At 42.0% G+C, this 25394-nt stretch overlaps 1 protein-coding gene across 2 annotated transcripts in view; it reads left to right on the top strand.

Annotated features, from left to right (window-relative positions):
- The window catches only part of agap1 (ArfGAP with GTPase domain, ankyrin repeat and PH domain 1), a 242445-nt gene that overhangs the window by 172789 nt on the left and 44262 nt on the right, over positions 1-25394 (top strand). For both annotated transcript variants that reach the window (XM_088930493.1, XM_088930492.1), the window contains 3 exons: positions 7705-7809; positions 12313-12481; positions 18580-18741. In XM_088930493.1, coding sequence (XP_088786619.1) covers positions 7705-7809; positions 12313-12481; positions 18580-18741 — 436 coding nt within the window. The remainder of the gene's footprint in view (positions 1-7704; positions 7810-12312; positions 12482-18579; positions 18742-25394) is intronic.

The following is a 25394-nucleotide window of genomic DNA, read 5'->3' as shown; positions in this document are numbered from 1 at the left end:
AGTATATATACACCAAAGAAACTGTATATTACACCACAGGTCTTGGCAGAAAGAAGACAAGTAAAGCAAAATAGAAAATAATCCTTAATAACCTTTTTTCTTCTTTTTTCCCCTTCTGTCCATTGTCAAAAACCCGAGCTTGGTGAGGTTTTATCTTCTAATGAATTGAGACTGCTGAAGTAAGGTTTGGATAATTGAGTTTATAATTAATTACCCAGAACACTCATCAGATAAATCAGTTGCAGAGATTCTTTTTTTCCCGTTGTATTTTATTTTATCTCTCCTTCGCTTCTCTCCCTGGGGCCTGCCCTTCTTTGTCCTTGGCTCATCAGGACAACCTTATCTAGGGTCCCAAGGGTGCGGGGTCTGTATGTCTGGATCTGTGTGTGATCTCTTGTGTCCCTGTGCCTCTGTATGTAGGTTTGTCCCTCTCTAAGGCAATTTGTATAGTTTTTTTTTGCTTCTCTGTTTGGGCATGCCTTCTGTGTTTTTGGCCACAACATGTGAATAGACTCAAACATGGTAACTTCTGTAAAAAAATAAATGACATTACTGGTGTAGTGTTTTGTTTTTTGCAAACTAAACTGGCCTTCTTGAATGTAAAAAAATGTTTTTTTTTGAGCAGGTGTTTGTTTAGATGTAATAACTGAATAAATGTTAGTCAATAGAAAGTTCCCATAAAAACAACAACACATAATGTGTGTGTCTTGTTATACACATGTGTGTGCGCCTGCATGTATATGTGTGTGTATGTGTATCGGTATAAGTGTGTGTGTGTGCCCCTGCATGTGTGTGTATCGGTATACGTTTGTGTGTGCCCGTGCGTGCGTATCGGTATACGTATGTGTGTGTATATATCGGTATACGTGTGTGTTTGCCCCTGCGTGTATGTGTGTGTATCGGTATACATCTGTGTGTGCCCCTGCGTGTGTGTGTGTGTGTGTGTGTGTTGGTATACATGTGTGTGTGTGTATCAGTATATGTGTGTGTCTGCACGTGTGTGTGTGTACCCCTGCGTGTGTGTGTATCAGTATACGTGTGTGTGTATATATCGGTATACGTGTGTGTTTGCCCCTGCGTGTATGTGTGTGTGTATCGGTATACATGTGTGTGTGCCCCTGTGTGTGTGTGTGTCGGTATGCGTGTGTGTGTCTGCACATGTGTGTGTATCGGTATGCGTGTGTGTGTCTGCACATGTGTGTGTATCGGTATGCGTGTGTGTGTGTGCCTGCACGTGTGTGTGTGTATCGGTATATGTGTGTGTGTATCGGTATATGTGTGCACAATCAGAGCTCCTGTCCTGCAGGGATGATGAATGGCCTGTGGGAGTGGAGATGAGCTTCCCCGCTCAGATGGGTCTTGCGATAGGAGAGCCAGGCTTTCAGGAGGTGTCAGTCAGGACCCCTTAACCCTCCACTCTGACTGACACCTCGACAGTGTGCTCAGACCTACATACACTGAACCACAGGCTGCTGGTCACTGGAGAGGGTCCTGTGACAAAAGAAACCTTTAATTTGCTCTCCTTTCTCAGGATCTGAACAACAATATCCCATACTAAATTAAAGTGCAAGCTTTTTTCTTTCTCCCAAGATTTTTTTCAAATCCTTTTTTCTCATATTGATCTTTCTGCTTATGGCTTAGTTATTTCCTCATTCCAGTGTAGAAGGTGCTCTTTGCAATGTCCTATATGAAAAAGTAGCAGGATACTTTTCTTTGTATGAGCGTCTAGAACTCAAGATTGAAGTCACTGTGATGTAGACCATGGATTAAGAACTGCAATGTGCACATCACTGCCTAGTCTGCTCCTCTGCCCTCACACCTGAAGTATTGCATTGTGTTTCTTCAATATACAATTCTTAACCTTCATTTACCCCTCTTGAAACACTAGCTTGTGCTGTTATTGTACTAGATCATATCTGTTTTGTGGTCAGTAATTGTTCAGTGTATTGTTATACTTTTAAAGAGATTGAGGTGTTTGTCTTTTATGTCTTACAAGTTGGCAAGCAGCTCTGCCTTTTCATGGGTTTTGAGAAATTATTCTGAGCGGCTATTGGGTGTGCACAATATGGTTTCGAGAAATCATAATTGACTGAAAATGATTAAAGGGTGCTGTTGGATTGTGAGCAGTGTCTTTTGATATCTCCAGTTCTTAGAATGCTGGCATTTTCTTTTTAAACCAACATCTGCAAGGACGATCGTAAAGAAAACTTTGCTGAAAGTAAAAGTAGAATAATTGAGAGACCAATATTTGGAATATAGTGTCTCTGAACTTCAAGCGTGTTTATTCCACTGTGCATTGATCTTTATGAATCAAGAAATGCAAATAAATTGCTTTCTTTATTATTTTCTGTATTAGAAGACCTTGTAAGCTGTCAGGCAATTCAAGGTAAAACAGAGGCAACTAATGTGTCATCGCCCTGGAACCTAAATAATGAAAAATAACACCTATCCGAGGGCTAGCATGCCATTCAATTAGCCTCACTCATAAAATGATAGCTTGTCATCTCCAGGACGGATGAGGAAAATTAATAAATTGCATCCTAAATAGTGGGGACACTTAAGAAAAATTGGCCAGCTAGTTTAGCACAGCAGGATGTGGAGGGGCTTCTTTAACACCCTTCTCCCTCTTCATGCCTTGCAACACTGTCTGTCTCTTTATTAATGGTCGCCCCTAGCCACTGACAGCTCTGTTGCCGCTGGCTGATTTCTGCGTTTAAAATTAAAGCCCTCGTCATATTCTATTTACTGCGCCACTGGAATGGTTATTGTTTTTACATCCAACTCGCCACATCTTAAACTCGCGGTGCTATTGGCTCAGAGGACTGTCACCTCATTAGCCCTAGTGTAAATGACCTTCATGGCAGGGAAGATATTGCATCTTGTCAGGTTGTGATCAAATTGGATGTAAGCTGGCTCTCATCAGAAATTTTTATGTGTGCTTTTGTTGAATGGGGGTTGTTTTTGTGTTAGTGAACATAGTCAATATTTTGAAATTTTAGTTTGAGGTCCATACTAACTTGCTTCGGCTTCGGGACAGGATGAGTATTGAGCCGTTGCTGGATTTGTCTGCCTTGCGGATTGTTCTCACGATCGTGTCTTGACGAAATTGCCCGGGCCACTGAGGAGATCGGCTCTCTGTCTGGACAATGTCCATTCGACCCACCTGATATTGTCTTAAGGGGTCATTTTAGCAATTAACGTACTGCTGTATTTAGGCTGGTAACTTAGCTGCAGTTTACATGCTCACTTTCCCAGTGTTTCTTTTAAAACTTTTATTCACTTTTGTTCTGGGACTTTGTTGGCTGGAACTGTAGTGTACGTTTGAATTTTCTTAGTTTCCAAAATAAGGACAGGTACAGAATATTGTCAGAACAATTAAAGACGTGTTGTTTTTTTTTTTGCAAGAATGGCAAGCGAGTCAACGAGGCTCATTGCTGTTCCTTTCGTGGTGCAAATGACTGCCAGGCGCTGGAGAGGGTAATGGATCAGCCAATTATTTTCTGTTTGAGCTGGTTGAGGAGGTGAGCCGCTCTGGGGTCTCTCCGGTGCGTTTGAAGCCGGCGGCCGTGTGATGCGCGCCCGCGGTAGAGATGGCGCTAATGACGAACTGGGTCGCGCAGGGGCCGCGACCGGAGTGGGACAAGAGGCGACGGTCAGATGGCGGGGCAGCGGGGGCTCCACGACAGCCTGACCCCGGGTCCGAGAGAGACGCCGGAGCGACTCAATTAGCGAGCCGGTCTACGCCGAACACGCAGGGGAGGAGATCCAGGCACAGCACACTAGATCCAGAGCCATCAGGAGCCGAGTACACTTTCATCCCTCTGCTCTTAACTGCATTGCTTTAAAAAAATGAAGAGAGAGCCAAATGAAGTGCTGAAATGAATCCGTAGTTTATTTAAACAGACCAGTTCTGAAAGTCTGTGGCTGTGTCATTTTCTTAAAGAGCCTGTTCCTCTTGAGTGGCCACCTTGAATCAGAGAGGCTAAGAACGCTGGCATGGCTGTTCCTTCCAGTATTTTTAAAGTTCATGTTATTTCATGTTTTACATTTTGTTACATCTGTTAACAGCCCTTCAAATCAAATAATTCAAATCAAGATCATTCTGTTTTAATATACACATTGTCTGATTAAATAGCTTAAAAAAATAGAGGATATAGTAAAGGCTAACTAAAAATAAAATGCCAAAACTGTAACAATGATCAATTTATTTAAATGTTTCTCACTAAAGAGGGTTTTGTGTGCCTTACAGATTACGATAAGGAACGTTTTAGAATAATAGCATTTGTGCTCGTATCCACAAGTGAAGCCATACACAATTCATTTGAGGGCTTTTACTTCTTTATGAGGTGCGGAGTCCCATGTTTCCTGTGTAGCGCCTCTGTTACTTCATTTGTGTGCTGTCTCCCTCAACTGTTGGTGTCTATTAATTTTCCTTGTCTTTACTGTTAATGTTTAACAAGTCCAGCGATGTGACACATGTAGCGAATACACTGTAATTGCTAATCAGTGGACAGTTTTATTCCCCTCTTTGCCTAATGAATTTGGCTGAAATGAAGTGTGGGCGTCCGCGTGTTAAACAGTCAGTCATCCAGGGCTGATTTGCGTAGGAGAGTGCTGTAATGGTCAGAGCTGTGGCCCCTAATGGCTAAATAAGTTTTTTTTAACACAGTTGGGTCATAATCAGTTTAACCTGAGGAAAAACTTTATCATTCCCAGTTCCCTTTTATCTTTTAAGGGGATTCTGGTGTGTCAGTTACGACTGTACCCTTTAATGTATTGTGAAATTTCTAAAGCCTTGCCAAATGTACAGAAAACTGTGATTTGGAGAGTATTTGGTCTCCTTCACTGTCCCGATCATGGTAAAGTTAATTACCATCCTAACATAATGCTGCAGTGTGGCTTTTTTAAAGGTCATGTAGTAGATAATGATGCTGATTAAAAAATACAGGTGGAAAATAAGAAGCTAAGCGGCAGTAAAAGAGTCACAGGGCTCCGGGTAAGAGGAGGCAGAGTTCTTTCCTGTATCCGCTAATGAAAATAATGAATGTTCGTTCAGACCCTACAGCTGCTCAGTGTGTCATCTTACCTGCTGACCCTGGTTGTAGAGGAGTCAAGCAGAGGTGAGAGACTACGTTCATTGCGGCATTTTCAGTCCCCAGTTCTTTTTTCCACTCGCAGACCAACACAGGACAGGCAAGACCCACATAGGCACTGTTTTTTTCTCTCTGTCATGGAGGACGCTTGCATCATTCAGCCGATTTACCAAAACGAACGTTTAACAATTCGCCAACAATTTACCGATTGTAAATTATACCCTTTTGTTTCCGTAGACATCAGGCAGGGCCAGGCCTCAGATATGAAAGGAAAAGCAGGGTTTTCCTCCCTGTGCCTTGCGAAGGGTTAAAATCGATGGGGGGCAGCGATGAGGTTGCCGACAGGGGAGCCGAGCCTGGGAACAGAGCGGGCGCTGGATCGATCTGGAGCAGGATGCGGCCCGCCTCGCCGGCCTAGCCAGGCTCCCGGCCACATCCGCGTTCTTGTAACCAGCGCCCCTCGCTGTTGCCACGACGATTGGCAGCACTTGATGGTGGACATGTTCTGCCACAGCCAGCTGTCCCCCCCCCCTCAGCCTCCTGCAACCCCACCCCCCACCCAAGTCTGTGACTGATTGGCTCAGTTACTGACCGCCATCCCCTGCCCCCAAAAAGGGATCAATAAATCTTTGTTGGTAAATAATTGCTATTGAACAGGGTTTTAATATAAATTTATGAGCGCCGTTTTATCACAGCCTCTGGGCACAGCGAGATACTGCGCTATAGATTTCCTATAGCGCTTAACATTTATTACATTAACATTGCAAGATATTTAACGCAGAAAGGTAAGCACTTCTTGAAAGTAACCAAGGAGCAACGCAAAGTCAGTCCCTCTGAGACAGCTACTTCCAAGGCTCTCTGACACTCAGCAGGCCAGTTATAATTGAATCTTTGAGTACAGTTCACCAAATTTATTTATTTAGCGGGTAGTGAGTTTTCTTTACCATGAGACGGTGATATGCCCTTTTATTAGGGCTATGGTTGGACCTAACATTGCTTTGTAAGACAAGTTTTTATCAGACAGCTTCTCTTACTGGCTTGTGCTTACTGTACGCTATAAATATATACACATTTATACTTTTTAAGAATAAACAACAACATTTAAACTAGTCAAGATTTACTGAATAAAGGACTAAATAGGACAAGGACTAAATAGCCCATTGTACGTAGCTCTTCACTAAAATAAAAATGCGTAGCTAACACTTTAAGAACCACTCCAGGATATTTTAGTCCTTGTCTTTTCCTTTTTCATTGCGCAGTTTTTATATAATTTTCTCTCTTGGTCTCATTGCTAAAAATGATTTCAGCAAGACTAGTCAGTTTTGATGAAATGCAAGGTATTGCTTAGCACCTTGGGGCAGTTTTGCCTTCAAACAAATTTAGAAGATTTGGGAGCAATTAAATAATTAGTAAATAATGGGTTTGCTGGGGAATCGTTTGCTTTTTTCTGCTCTCTCTCTGCAATTACAGCAGTGATTTCGCTAGCCCAGCATAGTCTTTTTGCAGCTGTGATTCAGTAAACTTCCTGTCAGATTGTCGTATGTTTACAGACAACACACCTGGTAGAATCTTTTACATTCTGGCATTGGGGTCTGTAGGGGGAAGATATGTATTCGGCTTAGGGGATGAATTCTTTTGCCACCCATTGTAAACTAATCTCTGCTAGCCAGCCCATGACATATTGCAGCTCTGTCTTTTCTGTATATGCTTGTTGATAAAGTAGCTTTTTACAAAAATGTGAAGAGCTAGCTGGAAAGTGTACAGCAGAAATGAGAGATATAACCTGAAGCAGCTCCAGTGTCTAAGACTGGCTGCAGTATTTCTATAAGGTGGTTAGAAATCTGATGGCTAACGTCAGGGTTGTCTTAACAGCCCAGAACTGCACTGTTCGGAGAGCCTCCTCTTTGAGATCTTAAGATTTGAAACTGCATTCCAGAGCTTCTCAGATAGGATCTGATGATTCTTGCTCCCAGTTCCAGTGTGATCCCAATACCTTTGATGTGGTTTATGATCAAAGGGCAGTGGGCAGCTCTTCACCCTTGTCTCCCTGGGGTCAGGTGCAGCAGAGGTCAGCCGGAGGTCACCGCCAGGGTACAATTGCAAGCTTGTTTGTGGTTAGAGTCTTGTTTATTGGAGCGGGTGTTATTTGCATGGAACTTTCCCAGATGGTATCACTCCAATCCTGTCCCACCTGTCTTTAAATTAATGCACTAAAGGAGATCAAAGCAGGTGTCCTTCTTTTAAAACTTGATTTTCATAAGGCATACAATGCAGATGCAATGTAGCATTGAAGAACAGTTAGGTGTTTGTTACGTGGCCATGCTGAAAAGAAAAGTAAAGGACTCACACCTGAAGAAGGCTCCACAGTCGAAGTGTTGTCTCTCTTTTCTTTTAACCAAGCAATAAACCTTTTTCTGTTCCTTTGCAGCCTACGCATGCTAACACAGCTACTTACTTGAACTTCTTCAAAACGTGGCCATGCCTTAACAAGGATAGAAGACCTTTATACCACCAGTTTTGGTGAACTGTACCGAATGGTATAGCAAACTTTGATAAGTCTCTGAATTTTGAGGTGGCTGCTTTTTCAGTTCTACTCTTTCCCTCCGTTTAGGGGATGCTCCTGAAGAGAAGCGGCAAGTCTCTGAATAAGGAGTGGAAGAAGAAGTACGTCACCCTCTGTGACAACGGCGTTCTCACCTACCACCCCAGCCTGCACGTGAGTAAACTTCCCAGGTTCACCGAGTCCTTGTTTGTGTTTCTAGAAAAGTTCAACTGTCCTTAAGCCACAGAACTCTGAGAGGCTGGCCTGCGTTGTTGGTTTCCCTTGTGCTTTCTTGCACTTACTGCAAGGCTGTTACGTGTGTGGAAAAAGCCTCTTTGTACTTGACGCTGTGTGGTCCGACATGGGCTGGGGACGATCAGGTGTGCTCATAAAGCATTCTGGTTTTTATCATTTGGGGTCGATTGCTGTTATCGCCAACCCGTCTTTCACTCCCTGTCTGTCACAAATGCACCCCTGCTTAAGTTCGTGAATGTCCCTTGCCAGTGCTTTTTGTGGACTATAACTTCTTCGCCAACTCTTATGCGCCGTTTCTCTTCTCCCCTCCTCCTTCCCCTTGTAGCCGGCGGGGGAGTAGTCACTGAGTTGCGCGGGTGCCAGTAAGTAAAAGCCAATCAAAGAGTGATTTGTGTTCATTAGGCGCTTGTCAAAGCTGAAGAATTTTGATAATCAGAAGCTGCAGTGAGGAAGGGGCCCCCCCTCCCTGTCACAGCCGTGCCTCCTCGCCTCGCTCTGTCTGCGGCCCGGGAGCTGCTTCAGCAGCACATTAGGCTAAGCTGTGAATTAAATGAACCAAGTCTTTATTTCGGCTCAGCCGGCTCTTGGGCTCGGCTCCCTCGCGCTCCGGGCCTCCACACGGGGCTTGTTTTTCGTGGCTTGGAAATTAGAGTGGCTCTGCAGACTCTGCGGCTTGCTGGGTTTGGTACGCCTTCGAACTCTGTAAGCAACAGCAAGTCAGCACTTTCTTCTCCCCTACTTATTCATATTGTTTTTTGTTTAAGTTTTCCAGATCATTAGTTCCATTCAGGTCTCTGGCCTGGGGGCTAATTCAGAGTGGCCCCAGCGCCTAAGTATGTCACTCTGCTGGGGTGCACTTAAATGTGTCCAGTTTAAAAACACAGCTCCAGATAGCGCTCGCAATAAACAACAGTCCGTATCCGTCGTCTTGGTTATGGAACGGCAGCTGTTTCCTATTTCTGTCCATCTATTATCAGAAAGCTTCTAAATCACAGTGAGAGTCTTCATACCCCAGTATCTGTTCCAGAAACGCAGGGTACAAGGAGGGACTGAACTCCACTCAGAATGCTGGCTTTTCGTTAGTATTTCTAAACAATCTTGGTACAGGTTAAATCTTTCTACTGCAATTCAGGCACCTGAAAGAAATATTTATCACTGTTTGCATTCGGTGGCAAGTTTAAAAAGAAGAAACACATTAATGCTTGTTTGAATAGTTGACATTTAATTGGAATATATTTGTAAAAAGCAGGTTATACAATTGATTTATTCCAGAGCTTCCACATTGACTCTGCGGCACACTTAGGGCCTTATATGTTCATTCATTGGCTGTCATTAGATTAAGACCAACAGGTCTTTCACCTGACAAACAGGTCATTTGATAATGGACATTGACTGGAATTGGATATACTTGGACCTGAAGACTTAAAGAACACTCCTAGTTTTATGCTGGTTTTATCAGTACAATAAGTTCTAGATTTAACTGTTACTCTTTTTTAAATAACACTATTTAAAACTGTTGCTCTTTGTAAGTCAAACCACAACAATATCTTTTTTTTATCGGATATTACAAGAATAGCTTTTTAAACAGTCACTTAGATTTTTAAGAAATATTAATGATTTAAAAAAAACCCTTTTAGCAGGAAACCAAGCACAGCGAATGGATGAGATGCAGTTTTTTTTTTTTTGCCGGTGTCGATGAATGACTACAGTTTACTTCTTATGTTGTTGCTGGATTTTACTAAAAGGCCTTATACTGATTGAATGGCATTAAATAGAACCCCTGTATCATATTTTTCATGGCTGACGTTTGTGATGTATAATATTATGCTCTAACTGCCTCTCATAATTACTGTATTTCTTGCGTTGTTAGCACACACGGACAGATTCTGTGCGGGGGAGGACCTAAAGTGATGGAATCTTTTCTCCCTCTTTCTTGAGTTCGAATTGGGCTGTAATGTTATTGTTAATTAAAATCTAAATGATGCCGCTAATGGCACAATGGAGCTAACAAATGCTTATTGTCTGCTCTCGGTTTGATGGCAAATGAAGACACAGATGGACAATGAGAGAGTACAGCTGAGTACATCAAAGATTCTCATTTGGCTCTCACAGCACCCCATGTGTCACTGAAGGTGGAAGCATTCACATTAGAGTTTTCTTCTTAATTGTGTGTTCCTATCAGCACTTCCAGAGGTTTGGGGCTGTCAGGTCCTAGACATTCCAAGCCATTCCATTGCAGGATATTGCCGTAGGAGTGTGAATGTTTGAATTGTTGACAAAGAATTGGGGATATATTTGTAAAAGGCTGGTAACAGCCTTCTCTTTACAATGATTTTGATTTTATAGTCGGTAAGCATTACAGCAGTGCATGCAACTGAACTAAATCTCACATTCAGTGAAGTTTTCTAGCTTGTTAATCTAGAGGTGGTAGAAGATTCTCCTGCAAGCACAGGTGGAAAATGTGCGTCAATTAAACAAACGTCTTCAGTGCTTTTTCGGACGTGAAATAAATTGTCGCTCGCTCTGTGAGTTAGGCTTTAAAGGGCAGCACAGCGCACTTTATTGTAGTCCAGCGAACAAGCCCCAGCTGTGACAGGAGACAGAGCCACTGCCATTGTGTGGCCTTCAAGGCTGTGGAGCAGAAGGTCTGGACCGGAGGACGAGAGTGGCGCCCGGGTGGTGGGGAGGAGAGTGCGAGCGAACCGCTGCCTGTCGAGGGTGAAAGGGATGAGCGCGTCCTCTCCCACCCCCACCCCCCCAGCCCTGTCGAGTGTTCTCAGCAGCTAGCAGGTTTTCCCTGATCACATCTCATCTGCAGCCGAGGCATCAATTAGAGTGTTTGTTTGAGGCTAATTGAATGAAACTCAATCATAGCTCTTAATTGCTTGACTATGCGAAAAGAAATCACATTAATGCAGCTAATTAAGTGGATGGCAATAGATGCAACATAATTAGTAACACCCCCCCCCCTTCCCAAAAAGCAGAAAACATTTAAACATTAAAACAGTTTTATGCAAAGGTTCATGCAGCTTTTATCAAGACCACCACTTTACAATAGGCCACGAACTCCTAACTGCGTTCTCACACCAGCTCCTGAACACAAACACGTTCCCAAAAATCACATTTGGTCTTTCCTGGAGAGACGAAATCCTTAATATACCAGCTCCATAAGGCTCCCCCATTTACGACGTACAGATGATGAACAACACAAAATGCAAATCGGGATGCAATTACCTCTTTCAGGCTGTTGCGGGCCTGAGATGGCACTTCTGGGGCCTGGTCTGAAGAGCTCTCTTGTGGCTTGTTAGGCGTCATTGAGAGCACTTGGCTTTGAATTGCCCTTTCGTCTGGTTTTTCTGTGAAGAAGAGCCTCATCCTTTTTAGTGCTTCTGTGTTGTGCCCGTCCTTGCTGCCAGACGCTGTGATTGTCTTTTATTTGAGCGCAGATGAAGTAGGGAGTGCGGCCCGCGTGGCTGGTGTTATATTTGCACTTCAGAGCATCAGGGAGCAGGCCTCGTTAATTTAAGGAGCGCCGTTTCACCACTCTGCAGTGTTAATATTTTTTCAGAAGTGCCTCAAAGAGCAACAACAGCACAGCAGCAGGTACCAGTTCTGGGAGGGGAGAGGGGGGTGTGAGGAGAGATGGCGGCTGTGCTGAGAAGAGAATCTTGTGCTCATCCCGTGTTCTAGTGCCGTGTATCACTGGGGACCAGAAATAAAAATCTGGTCTTTATTCACTACCATCAGCCACCCCACATTGGCCTTAAGCAGTTTCTGATGAGCTTTAACTTTGAGAAAAGAATGGGCACTGCTTTTATTTCTCTGAAAGGAAGAATTAAATCCACTTATCAGTTTTCTTCTCTCTTCCTTGTGTTTGTATCTGTAGCTTTGCCTGTTGTATTGGTTGCATTTAGTGAATTTGTGTATGAAATGTGTTAACTCCACAAACAAGCCTACTGTTGTGTCAGGATGGTTGTCTTTCCTGGAGGAAATGACCTGTGGCTTCTGCAGAGACTCATTTAAAATGGAAAGTCTTATAAATTCACCGTGGGATGTTTTTCCAAGAAAGCACTTCTTCGCCTCCGTTTAATAGGTTCCATGGGGATCTCACAGGAATACTGTCTTCCCAATGGACAAAGCTCCATCGGCTGTACTTTTCTCTCAGTTTGTCTTGCTCTTTTCCTTGAAAATCATGACGTCGCCTTACCTCCAAACCTGACTGTGGTAGTGCTTCTGCAGCCAGGCCCAGTCTGCTGCCCTGTCAAGTATAAAGAAATAGAAATGCATCATCAGTTGCTTTGTATTGTACAAAATGGTAGGCCTGTCCCATTCTGAAGCTATACCAGGCCAAGATCAGGTGTGCACAGGGAGCACCAGCTCATCCTGACCTCACGGAGTTGGCGTCTCTCTGCCCCCTTGTAGGACTACATGCAGAACGTTCATGGCAAGGAGATCGACCTGCTCCGCACTACTGTGAAGGTGCCTGGCAAGAGGCCCCCCCGTGCCATCTCCGCCTGCGCCCCCGTCTCCAGCCCCAAGACCAACGGCCTCGCCAAGGACATGAGCAACCTGCAGATTGCACAGAACACAGGTAGGAGGCTTGTCTCAACTGCGTAGAGCACGATAGCTCAACAAAGTCCCGATCATACCTGCATCGTCTGCTGTTTTCCCTGCCCTGTCTTTTATCTGTTGGATAATATCACCAAATTGTGAATTTGAATAGAGCTTGAGTATGGAAGCTTTGATTGCATGGCTGCTCATTTCTAGAAGTTCTCTATAAAGGTCTGTTTTTGTCCTGGTGCAATGTATTATAAAAACAGAATTCAGTACCCCTGGTTGTCCCTTAATAAGAAGCTAGCATTTTTTATCTTCACGTGAAGGTTCTTGTAGATATCCGTGACGTGCACGTTGCTCATTACAGATGCTGCAGATGTAAACGTCATTAAATACCTTTTTATCGCATGGATTCCATCTGTCTAAAATAAATCTTAACACTCAACGGGCTCAAAACACAGTTTTAATGCCACAATCAAATAAAATATAATAAAGCTGATATATAATTCAAATGCACAGTAAAGGAAGCACTCGAAGTGATGTGCATTGTTGACTTGACCTTTATGCATATTAAATTAGCATTCATTAGTTTGGTCGGGTATTTGGAGACTTTAGTCCATGTTTAGTCCAATATCACTGTATTTGCTAATGTGGTAAAGTGATGCAGTTTTGCACATGCTTGCCTTCACATGTGATTGCTTTTAGAAACATATTTGTGAACTGCCTGGCTGCTTTCCCCTGGCTGTTGTGTGGGATCAGTACCTCTGCCAAAGATGAGCATCATGCAAATGGCAAATATGGCAAAGCCTTAGTGGCCAGATGGCCAGATATCAATCACTTTTGATTAATGATCTTCTCTAATATGATTTCTTGTTGCCCTTTGGCCATCGTTTTTGCATTTTCTGTCGGCGCAGTTTTGGTTTATTCTGTTCCATTCCGGAGGAAGGTTTTCTCTAGGTGCTAGATGCTGGAACCCAAACAGCACAGCAGTGGGTTAACGCAAGCCGAGCCAGTGCAGCCTGCCGAAGAGCACTCTGCCCTGCTCAGATCCAGAGCAGTCCCCTTCCTCGCGTCATGTAAGGGAGCCAGAAAGACCAAACTAATAGCATGAATATTCAGTGACCCAGAATACTAATTATTGTCATGAATATTAATATGATCAGACTTCTCTCTCCACTCAGCCAGCTCCAAAAATGGGCTCTAATGAGAGGTAGTTAGAGGGCGAGGGAGCGATTGTGTTGTACTGAGTGTGCACACTGAGCAAAGCAGTGAAAAAACATGGAATAAAGGTTTTGTTAAAGCTACTGAGGTCACAAAAAGCTGTGGGTGTTGCCTGTTGTGAAAGAACTGTATGCAATTTATATTTTGTTTCCAATAATACATTTTCCATTCATTTATCAGCTTCATGTTTCTTCGAATGTATTCATCCATTAAAGTGTATTAAGGTATATCTAGTTTCACATGTGGGTCATCTGTAGTGCACCACAGACTTACAAGGAATTTATTTTGTATGCGTTTGTTGGATTTTTACTCTTACAGTGTTGAGAATGTCTTTTATTACTGTGTCCAATCACTTTTGCATTAATTGGATGGATTCCTACTGTACTTTTACCCAAATGTAGCACATGATTTTTTTCGGTTTTCTTCTTGTATACAGTGTAGTATAACTACAGTTCTTGAATGTAGTAAAACTTGTGACAAAAAATGTCCTTGTCCCATGTTAGTGCCTTGTGAATAAACCATTAAGGAATGATGAAGTAAAAAATAGTTTTTGCATTTAGAAACAAGGGAAGATTGACACACGTGATTTGACATTTTTATTGAAAGAAATAAAAAAAAGTCTTGATCAATAAGTCTAAGCAAGGCTGGTAGAAAAATCCTATTTTTTTCTTATAGTTCAGAATCAGCAGTCACTCAGCCTATTGTAAGTCAGATGTCTAACTTTTTTTTGTAATTTAAAAAAAATGAAATTCTGAAGTGAAAGTGCTGAAAAAGGGCAAAATACATTTTTCACGTTCTCTGGTTGACTCTTGAAACTCTACTCTTCAAAAAAAAATAAAACTACTGTAATCAAGTGTTTTTAAATAGGTGGTATGTTTTAGATTGCTGCGACCGTGTATGTCTCGGAACTAGTGTTGTTTTATCCAGCAGAGGAGAAGAGAGGGGTCTTACTTTTCCCTCTTGCTCTCCTCTTCCTTATCTACATCTCTCTCTCTCTCTCGTGTGTGTGTGCGCGCGCGTGTCCATGCGGAATGCTCTCTTCCCTTGGATTAATGAGCCCAGAGTACATTATGAGCAGCGCCAAAAGGGTTTCAGCTAATGGGACCACTCATTTCTCCTCTTTGAGTGACACACGTATAAAAGTAATTGGCTGTGCAGAATGACAGCTCATTGGCTGTGCTTAAGGATACATTATCCCCCTATTGTGTGGTCCGCTGGGAGCTGCTTTATTTCTTAAATCCAAACCGTTCCAATCTCAGGCAGGGCTTCTCCAGGCTGCCATTGTACTTGTTTCACTTGCAAACCTTACAATGAATTTCGAAACCTTAAATCCCTTTTGGCCATCTCAAACAGAGCAATCGATATAGTTTTTTAAACCCACATGTGACTTGCACTACTGGTTAGGTCCATCCAAGTTGTCCCCTCCTTTTTTTTTTGTTAAGTTCCCTTCTTTTTCTTTATATAAATGTTCCCATTTACCAAAGGTGCTCATTAAAGCCAAGAGGACCTTATTTATTCATTTCAAAGGAGATTAAATTGAGACGTGACATTTCATTTGCTGGAATTTCCCGTAGGCAGACAGAAGCAGCACATCATATACCCAAAGACAAATCGCACTGCTATAGATCAAAGTAAAACTGATACATTTTTGCGCTTTACTTCTAAGTGCTTGTTTAAAATGAGCTTAGTCACTTAGTTTGCAGAGATTAGAAGATCATCATTCCACGAGAAAGGACGAGGGAAGAGGGAGAAATCTGTTTTTAACCTCAGTTTTATTTATGCTATAAAGAATACAGGGCCAGTGCAGGCAAGGTTCCGGTACTGCTGGCATGTTAACAAGTATTAAAGACAAAACAATAGAAAAGATCTTATAGATTTCAGCTGATAATTATATTCCCGTCCTATTAGGATGGATGGCCTTCACGTCTTGCTGATATAGAAGCAACACAGACCTGGTGAAAAGATGATAGGAACGTGTCTTGGCTTGGTCTTATTAAAAAATGCTGTTGAAATCGGGAAGAGTGAGCTCAGGAAAGCTGGGCGGTTGCATCGAGTTTGGGGGCACTCAGTTTAACATGGCAGAATCCTCTTTTCTGTTTTACATGTTTACAGTTATCAACCAGACCAGAAAGCCCATTTTCTGACAATCTGTGAGACGTTAGTGCTGATACTACAACATTGAGGACGGAACAACCCAGACTTTCCAGGGCAAAAATGGATATCAGGGCAGTGACTAAATAGGAATTTTTCTGAATTGTCAATCTCCAGAAACCCTGTCTTTAAATTCCGGGGTTTCTCAAGCAAAAGCTGACGCACCCTATTTATTCAAACCGAATCAACGGAAGATTTTGTCCTAGGAATTGATTTGAAAATTAGATGGCCATCCCAGCTCTTGTTAGATGAAATAAAGAAGCCACAACACAAGGCATGAAGGCATCAGTGTGACTTGTGACATTTCAAGAGGAAGACTCTCTGCTGGGCTGTTTAGATTCACTGGAGTAAATTCCAAGGTAATTATGTGGTAAGCTGTAGTGGAAAATGCGATTGAGTTTAACTAAAACCAAACCGGTTTTGACAAGGAAAGTGCAAGTAAACCTTCTCTTGTATAAAGCAATGCTAAAGCTAATGTATCTAATATCAGACGTGGACTGGAGAGGACAATACAGTGGCTATCACACCTCCCCTTCAGAAGAGATCACCCCAGTGGTCAACCAGCAGAGCTTATTAACGCTCTCTGCTAGGATGGCCTGAGCTTGCTTAGTTTGGTCATTTGATTTTTAGCGGAAGTGTCACTTCTTCTATCTTTTGTTCTCAAGTGTACACTGTATGCAGAGTACACCTACTATACAGTGCTCCAGTATTGATGCATTTCATAGCAAATGTTTTGTTTTGCATTAGAGCAAACACAGTTATCTAATACTTAGATCTAATGGAATTGGAATTATTGGTGATAACTAACTCTTAGGTGTGTAAACAGCTTATTTTACATTTAGTACAGAAGTGTTGATGTGTTGCATGGATATGTACCTCTTGTTGAAATATATACACTGTAGTGCAAAATTCTTTCAATCAGGAGTTACAAGTTTTCAGAGTGGTGGCTTAATCAGTGTTTTCTGCTATCTTAATTTCAACTTATTTATATAGTCTAGTTTGGCTATTAAGAAACCAACCTAATTTATCTCTTTAATTCACATTGATTAGAAACAAAAACACAATCACAAAAACTCATGGTACATTCTGGATTGGTACATGATACCAGTCCAGTCTAATTAATTCCTCATCATGTGACCTTTGTCATTAACACCATTTATTCCTCTCTACTCCTCCATAACACTAAAGTGCTTCTTGTGTGGTTCAGAATAGTACACTGTGACAGGTAATACAGATCCGTTAGGACTCATTGTTCACTTGAAACGGAACGAAGACAATTTTAGTAGAGAAGACTGCCATAGAATTTTGTTTCTGCATAGAAAAGGAAAACCTTGGCCTTTAAAGAGAGGGAAGCCGTGTGCAGCTCTGAGGTTTTGAAACTCAGAGTAGCTGACGTAGTTTGAAAGTCAAGCAGGGGTGTGGCAGATGGCCCAGCTGCTTCACGGCTCTTGGATCCTGGGTCTGATATTCTGGACTGTGGAGAACCTCTCTTGTGGCGTTTGTATGTTTTATATGTCTAGGTTTTTAACCAATGATTCCATTTTCTCTCTTGTTCCAAATATATACTGGCATAACTGGTTTCTCTTCTTGTGCTTGTTTGTTTTCCTCCTGTAATAGATTGGTGTCCCCTCCAGGGTGTTGTCCCAGCTGGTAACCTGTACTGTCAGGTTATGCTTTGGGTTCAACAATAATTAGGTTTCTCATTTGCAGGTTTCTAGGTTTTTCTAATTAAGATGTTCCAGTAACAGTGAGGATATCTCTTTGTGTTATCAGTATTGTGAACAAATGGACACAGGAAAACCCTTCTGTAAGACTCCCATGATGCTTTGCAGGGCCTTGTCATACTCCTGCATTGTTATAAATGGAGCCTGAAGAAATGTGGTATTCTTAGGGCAGCGTCAGGCTCATTTTCTCCTCTTTGAATGTCTAATTGATTAATTTTAAGACCGCAGCAATTCCTAATTAAAACATGAATTTAATTGTGAATCAGATTTAGAATTCTCCTACAGTGTGACTACAGTTGCCATCAGCCCTTTCTTCAAACCTCAGGGATTAACTACTTCTTTCTTTTGTCTCCACCATTAATTAAGCACTTTGAAACTCTCTTGCTTTCTTAACCTCCTGAAGTTTAATTTTCTGGGGAAATGACAGTGGAATTGATGTTTGAAATTTTCTTGCTTTCTATCATTCTTATCAGTTTATATATTTATCCGTAGATTTGCTTGAATCACCTAGCGAAACAGAACTATTTGATTGATAATAATGCCGGCGGTAGAGTGCAATACAGAATTATGAAGGGTTAAAGGAGAAGGGAGGGCTATCTCTGGGTAGGCCTCACAGCTATGGGGTGCTGTGTTCAGTAGCTGGGGTGCTTTCTGTGTTTGTGTGGGTTTCCTCCCACGGTCCAAAGATAAACTGGTCGGTGAGTTCGCCTCAGAGAAATTGGTCCTGGTGTGGGCGAGTCTGTGTCTGTGTCTGTGTCTGTGTCTGTGTCTGTGTCTGTGTCTGTGTCTGTGTCTGTGTCTGTGTCTGTGTCTGTGTCTGTGTCTGTGTCTGTGTGCTGGTGTCCTGTTCAGAGTGTTACCTGCCTTGTACCTGTTGCTTGCTGGGATAGGCTCGGACTTAAAAATGGATGGCGGAATCGGTTGTAGATTGTTCCAGGCCTGAAAGTTTCTCACCCTCCTCACACACACACACACACACACACACACACACACTTTGCCTGCCGGCCTCTCTCATGGTCTTCTCCATGTGCCCCTGCAGGGTCAGTGACCAGCAGCACCTCAGCATCTCAGATGGCCAGCGGGATCAGCCTGGTGTCCTTCAACAGCCGGCCCGATGGCATGCACCAGCGCTCCTACTCTGTGTCCAGTGCTGACCAGTGGAGCGAAGCCACTGTCATCGCCAACTCCGGCATCAGCACAGGTAGGCCTCACCGCCGCCCTCAGGCTGGGAGTACGGGCGCATCTGAGTGAAAACCATTTCAAAAGAAACCGCGGGCTTGCGTAAATTTGTCCTGTCTTGCTGAATGCTAGCGATATTGATTATTTTCAATTTCTAACTTTCAAAATACTTCTAGCATTTTTGCATTTTCCTGGAAAAAATTTGTCAGGTGATTTTTCTTTTTTGTAGTAGCGAAACGGAGCTTTAAGTTTGAAAATAACGCCTGTAGCAGTGTGTGACGTAACAAGGGAAAAGTCTTCACCCTGTCTTTACTTTGCATCATAGGTAGATTTGCCTCAAGATTAGCTTATAAAAAAATTAGCAATAAAAAAATATTAGTTTCTCATTCACTAAATTGTCACTCTCATTATTAGTTTAGTAGCTTTGTTGCTGCCCATGTTTCCATTTTGCTATGGTTTTGCCATAGGCCACTGTGTGCGGTTTCGAGCTATTTGTTACAGCAATGTTCCATCTCATTACCTGGTCTTAGTGGTACAGGCAAGTTTTTGCATTAATTGCCCTCATCATCTGCACCTTTCTGTGTGCAGAAACCATGGATTAAACCGCGTTAAGTGAGGTGGCTGCAAAACGGCCACCTCGGGACCTATTTCTTAAACTCTTCGCTGAGAGAAATGCAAAGCACATAGCAGAGATACAGAGACCTAATGGGCAATAAAAGAAAGAGAAGGGGGAGTGTGTATGTGTTTGGGAAGGGGGGGTGGACAAGTGTGATGTAATAGGGAGAAAATGGGCTAATCTTACCCACCTCTCTTAATGAGTAACATTTGGAAGGGTTTGGAAACTAAACCAACAGCAAGGACTATGTTTTCCCATTGTTAGCCGGACTGAATCGTGAGGCCTGAGCAAAACAGGAGCTTGTGCATGGCAGAGTTCCTCATGTCCTTATAATCAGGCTATCAAGCCGTCTCTGGGGTATCCACCATTTAAGCAGACATTGTAGGATCAATTGAGCAACAGGGGGCACAGTGTTACAATGAGGTGCTAGTTAAATGAAGGGAGAATAAGAGGAGGAGGTGGGGGGGAGCCAGTGCACTGGGGCTGCTTGTGGATTTCTCGTATATCTAGCATTGATCGAGCTGTCAGCTCCTAATGCTGCTTTAACTGTTTATCAAGCTAATGGCTGCTTGGAGACCACAATGATCAACTCCAGATTAATTTTAGGAGAGGTGGAGGGTACAAAAAAATCACTAGATTTTTCAATTAGTGTTCCAGTCTTTTTCTTTTTTGGCATGAGAGAATGTGCTATTGAGATGCTAAAAGTTTTTTTTTTTCTGTACTTTAACCCCATGCTTTCCTTCAGTGCGAAAGAAGAAAAGGAGCACTTCTGATGGATGTATCGTAGAGCATAGCAATCGGCTTGAGAAACACTTGCTACGTTTTTGCCCCCACCAGATAATAAAACGCAGAACCTAACTTCAGGAAAGTGACTGTCAAACACATACTGTAACAGATTCTGTTATCATCACTCATTGGAAGGTTACAAGAGGCAGTAATAGTCACGAAATAGGATTTCTCCCTTAATGCACAAAGCTCGCATGCCGGTACTGCACATTTTCTGCTGGATTAGCATGGCCCTGACATCTTGTTTGTGCTCTTCCAGGGTTAAAGCCTTGTCTGCCCCGTGCTCTGTAACAGGCAGCTGTCACATGGTGTATCTACCCGATCAGTACTGAGTGCAGCAGACAGCTAGAAGAAACAGGGCTCATCCCAGCATTGCCCACAGTTAATGCCTCAGTTTCTGTTTTCCCGATACTCTGTGCCTTCTTTAAATAACAATTATAGTTGTAAAATGCTTAAATGTGGTTTCAGGGGGTGTGCAGGAGCAGCTTGTCAGAAATGCATCTGTCTCTCTGCTTGAGAGCAGCAGATCAGCCTGGACCTCTAGATGTTTGCCTTTAAAGTCTTACAGCAGATGTTTGTTTTGTGGTGGTTGTTTTTAACCACAGTGATACTTGTTGGCACCTTACATAAAGCTCTAAATTAAGTGGCATTTTGTATGCATAGTTATGTGAATGTTGCCTACATAATAAGATGCTACAAAAACTATTATACTATTAATATCAAAAACAACTTAACATACTTAGTGTAGAGTAATTCAATGTAGAAATAGAGCTTAATGCAAGACTAACAATACTAGAATAACTTGGTATAATTTCTTTGCAAATGTTTTAAATTGTATTATTATATCTCTGAGAGAACTTCAACAGATTGATGTCCAGATGTTCAGTGATCTGATTTCATTGCTGCTATTTCCTTAAGAATGTTTTAACTGTGCCGTCTGTTTTATTAATCTGAGTTCTCAGTTCTCACAGTAAGGCACCCCAGAACTGTCTTCTAACAAATCTAATTAGTGACTGATAGCCTTAATTGCATTCGAGATTCAATTACTATAGTTTCTGAGTATATAGCATGCCAATACAAACATCATTCCAAGGCAACCTACTGTACATTTCATACCCATACCTGCTGGAATAAAAAACAGGCATTTGGGCATTAAAGTATCCTGGAGCCCAATGTCATCCTGAGTAGGGCTTTACCAATCACTGTCTCAAAATATTAGACCCATTAAGGGTTTTTAAAAATAACCTTTATTTGTATCTAAAGATGTGATGGAGTGAAGTCATTGACTGTATGTATTTTGATAGCTGTATGACCGTGAGTTGCAAGTTGATTGCTTGTCACCTCTAGCCTCAGGAGCTCACAGAAATGAGATCTTGCTTCTCTTATGTTAAAAATTGTAAAATAATTAAATTATAAATTAATTAGCTGGAGTTTTCCTGCAGTTGCATGCAGGCAACAGCCTATGGCCCCTTAAGAGTTGCTGTTGTACTAATAAAGACTGGGGGAGGATGAAGTTTATCTGTTACACAACCATCCTGAGAGGCTTAGATAAATATGTTTTAGTTTAGTGTTGTCAGTCTGAATTAACCCCTCATTTCCAGCTGGGGTTTAAATGACCATGGCAGTCTCATATTATTCAGGATGGGGTACCAGAAGGTATCTTCTGATTGTTTCTTTGAACCACAGATATGTGTTCTTATTGTACTCATTTGAAAAAGTAGAATCAAGTTCTGAATTGGTGCTGTATGAACCTGACCCATCTTGTTTTTCCTGGTTGAAATCCTTCACTAAAAAAAGAATTTCAAGTTTAAAACTCTCTCATGAAATGAGAAGTGACCTGGTTTAAGAGCTTACTGTACATTTTTTTTCTTTGTAGTTATTTCTGCAAATAGCACAAAATAATAATTGCATGAGAACTAAAATCAAACATACTGTCTTTGTCATTTTTCCTACTTCTTATGGTTAAAATCTTTCATGGACTTGACAAGAATGTCCTGGTTGGAATTTTCCTTTTTTTTTTAAGATTTAGGGATCAGTGTGTTTCCTTGCTGGTTCGTCCTACTTTTGTGTGAATGTATTTAATACAGAACCTGATATCACTGCCTTGAACATTAATATCACTCACACTATGCTTCAGTGAGAATGCTTCAGTTTTTCTTCATTTAGCTTTTGCATCCTAATTGGATGTAAAACACGCTGACCAGATGTTTGGTCTTGTGGGGGGGCTCTGAGATACATGAAAATGGTATTTATTGGTTATTCCTGTCTCCAATAGAAATGCCCCCAAATACAAAGGTAAAGACAGGGTAATGAAACAGAGAAACAGTGGGGAAAAGACCAAATATTTGACTGGGAGGTGATTCACTCTTGCCCTGTGTTCTAGTACTTGAGGTTGCTGGACCCTGTGTGCCTCAGATTGCAGACTCCTGACAGAATGTTCTGTTGCCTTTATTCCCCTCCTTGGCATTCAAACCGACTACTTTAGCAAACAAGGCCCCAAGCGAGCATGCATGCACAAAACATCTAATAAGTTTGGCCTTTTATTGCCATTTCCCTTTATGATATAAAAATAATACTAATAACAATAATCGCTTTCTCCTGTTTAATTGGGAGCACATTTCTTTGGGCAGACTCCGAGCCCTGGGAAGTTCTGAGCGTTCTCTCCCTCTTGGAATGAGGAGTCGGCTCCAGGCGAGCGCACTGGGGACCAATCACTTCAGCTGCCTGACCAGTTGACTAATGTTCCTATTTTAATTTCTGTTTGTCTCGAGGCAGTGTTGATGCATTTATTATTTTTCATTCTTCCTAAGCAGCCTGGCCTTTATTGTCCTTTTCCTCTCCCCTTAACCTCTGCCGCCGTACCCCTGTGCTAGTGCACGTCTTTGTACGCAGTTTTTCCCTGCCTCTAAGTCTCTTTTTAAGACCATGGAAAATGATCAGTTGTGAGGGCTACTGATTATCACTGCGCCAGGAACCGTTGTGCATTTTCTTGATCATTCATCCCCACTCAACACAAGGGAATGTGAGCATACTGGTGCACAGATGTGGCATACATGTGAGACCACTAGTCCGCCAGGCATCAGATGTTACATGCCAGAGCAACGCTGCTGCTCTGTTGACCCTCTGTTGGGTGCTCAGAAAGTCATGGGTGACCACTGCTATTCTAATGCACTTTGGCTGGGCTCTGAACCTGTCCTTTTTTTTTTGTTTTTTGTTGATCTAGCCCTCTTTTACCTGTTCCTCTAGCATCTATAGGGAAAAGTTTAATATTTGTTCCATCTGTGTTTGATGTGCAAAATATTATGGGTGACACAGGTATAATATTGCATGTTCTAATAGTGCTGTATACAGGTTAACAGGTCATTATCCTCAGGAGACAGTTGTACAGGACTGCATATTAATTTTAACTGCTAGGATGTGCTGAATGGTCTCCTCTTGTTAGTAACTTTTCTTATGTTTCTTATGTAGCGCATTTTAAGTCTTCTCACGGTGAAATGTGCACGCTACCGTTGTATTCATGTCCATGCTTGATTGCTTTCTTTAAAGGCTGTTATTGAGCTACCAACTTGGAAAGCACTTTGGATTCTGAAACTTCGGAAGCTGGGCGTGTTCCACTATGCTTTATACATAGTGTGTCAAAGGTCTCCACACAGTACGTTTCCCTCCTGTTTGACTTCACACGTGCCCGTCTGTGTTAGGCTGCTAGTCATATCGGCAGGGGCTATAATCAATAGATTATGGACTTCTACATCCTCTTTAATATCCAGAAATAGAAAGTGCTACTTTCCGCCTGTGGATCAGAAAGGAGAGAGCAGCACAAAGGATGTCACCCTTCCTCACCCCAGTCAGTCCTGGTACCTGAAAGTGCTTCACTATGACCTGTACGCTCTCACAGTGCATCATCACTCATGTCCCATCTGTCCCACCCTTCTAACTCAAATGGATGTTCTTAATGCAGATCACTTCACCTTGATGTGCTTCCATTATTTAAATTCCCCTCAATTAATCAGTCAGTCACTCATATATTTGTTGTAATCGTTACACAGTGACCATCATCACAATGTGCTTCACGCAGTGATTCGACCAAAGGGACTATAGTGGGGGATTTTAATTTTCCTCACACTGCTTGGAAACATTCACTAGGGACGTCAGCAGCTGACCCTGAGAACATGGATAATTCTGCTTTCTTCCTCTGTTTATCAGAGCACCCACTCGAGTATGTTTTGAACCCATACAAGCAGAATCCGGTTATCTCAATTACTTAGAAAAGCTAGGTCTTCCTTAACTATCTTGTTACAGTTCTCTGAGCGATGGCAATAATGGATACAAACAGAGAATATGATATGGCTTGTTTAGATTTTCAGAAGGCTATTTGTAAAGTTCCTCATAGAAGTAATTTTAGGTTGTACACATTCTACGTAATGCTTATATATGGATACAGAACATTTAATGGTAAAAAAAGATCACTGATGCATTTTCTGATCCACTTATGTTCTTTAGAGTGAAATGCTCAAATTGAGTCAATCTAATCTGTGATGTTCCACAGGGATCTCTGTTAATTTTTATTAGTGATTAAGATTCTCTAATAGTTGGCCAGTTATCCATGTTCCTACATGATACCAAAATAGGAGTGTTAGGAAACACTTTAGAAGCTGCAAAGCAAATTCAAAAGGACTTTGTATTTTGGAAAATACAAAACTTGGCAAACACCTGAGAAATGACATTTAATAATAAATAAACATAGGTTAAGATGAAAATCGGAGCGCTTGAAGAAGCTCATGATGAAAAGTGCTTAGGTTTTTTTCTTTGTCCTCTAGAATTTGGGATATTGTGTACAATGTTGGTCACCACATTCCAAAAAGGATAACTGAATCTTTGTAGTCTTGAACAGAGTAGACTACATGCAGTTACAGAATCAGCAGTGAGAAACAAATTGGAGGACATGTGGAAGCTATGGGGAGCTGTCCTGTTTTAACACAGAGAACAGGAGACACTTTTTTACTCATGGATGTTAAGTCGGGAACAAACTACCCAGCCGTGTGTTCATGAATGATGTACTGTCTTCTTTCCTTGGATTCTCGGATCAGTTATCGACTAACTACTGAACGAGTTAGATGACCTAAATGGCATCTTCTCATATATAACCTTTCATATTATCATCTGTTCACACACTCCCAAATACTCCTAAAGCCGGTACAGGGCTAGGCGAGAGTGAATATGGGCCCCATAAGTGTTAGACATATTCTGAAACAGAGGCCTCTTCCAGCAGAAGA

This window comes from Atractosteus spatula, chromosome 13 (genome assembly GCF_055471065.1).
Source record: "Atractosteus spatula isolate fAtrSpa1 chromosome 13, fAtrSpa1.hap1, whole genome shotgun sequence".
NCBI lineage: Eukaryota > Metazoa > Chordata > Actinopteri > Semionotiformes > Lepisosteidae > Atractosteus > Atractosteus spatula.
The sequence above is the reverse complement of the archived record's forward strand: the minus strand, read 5'-3'. Positions and strand labels throughout refer to the sequence as shown.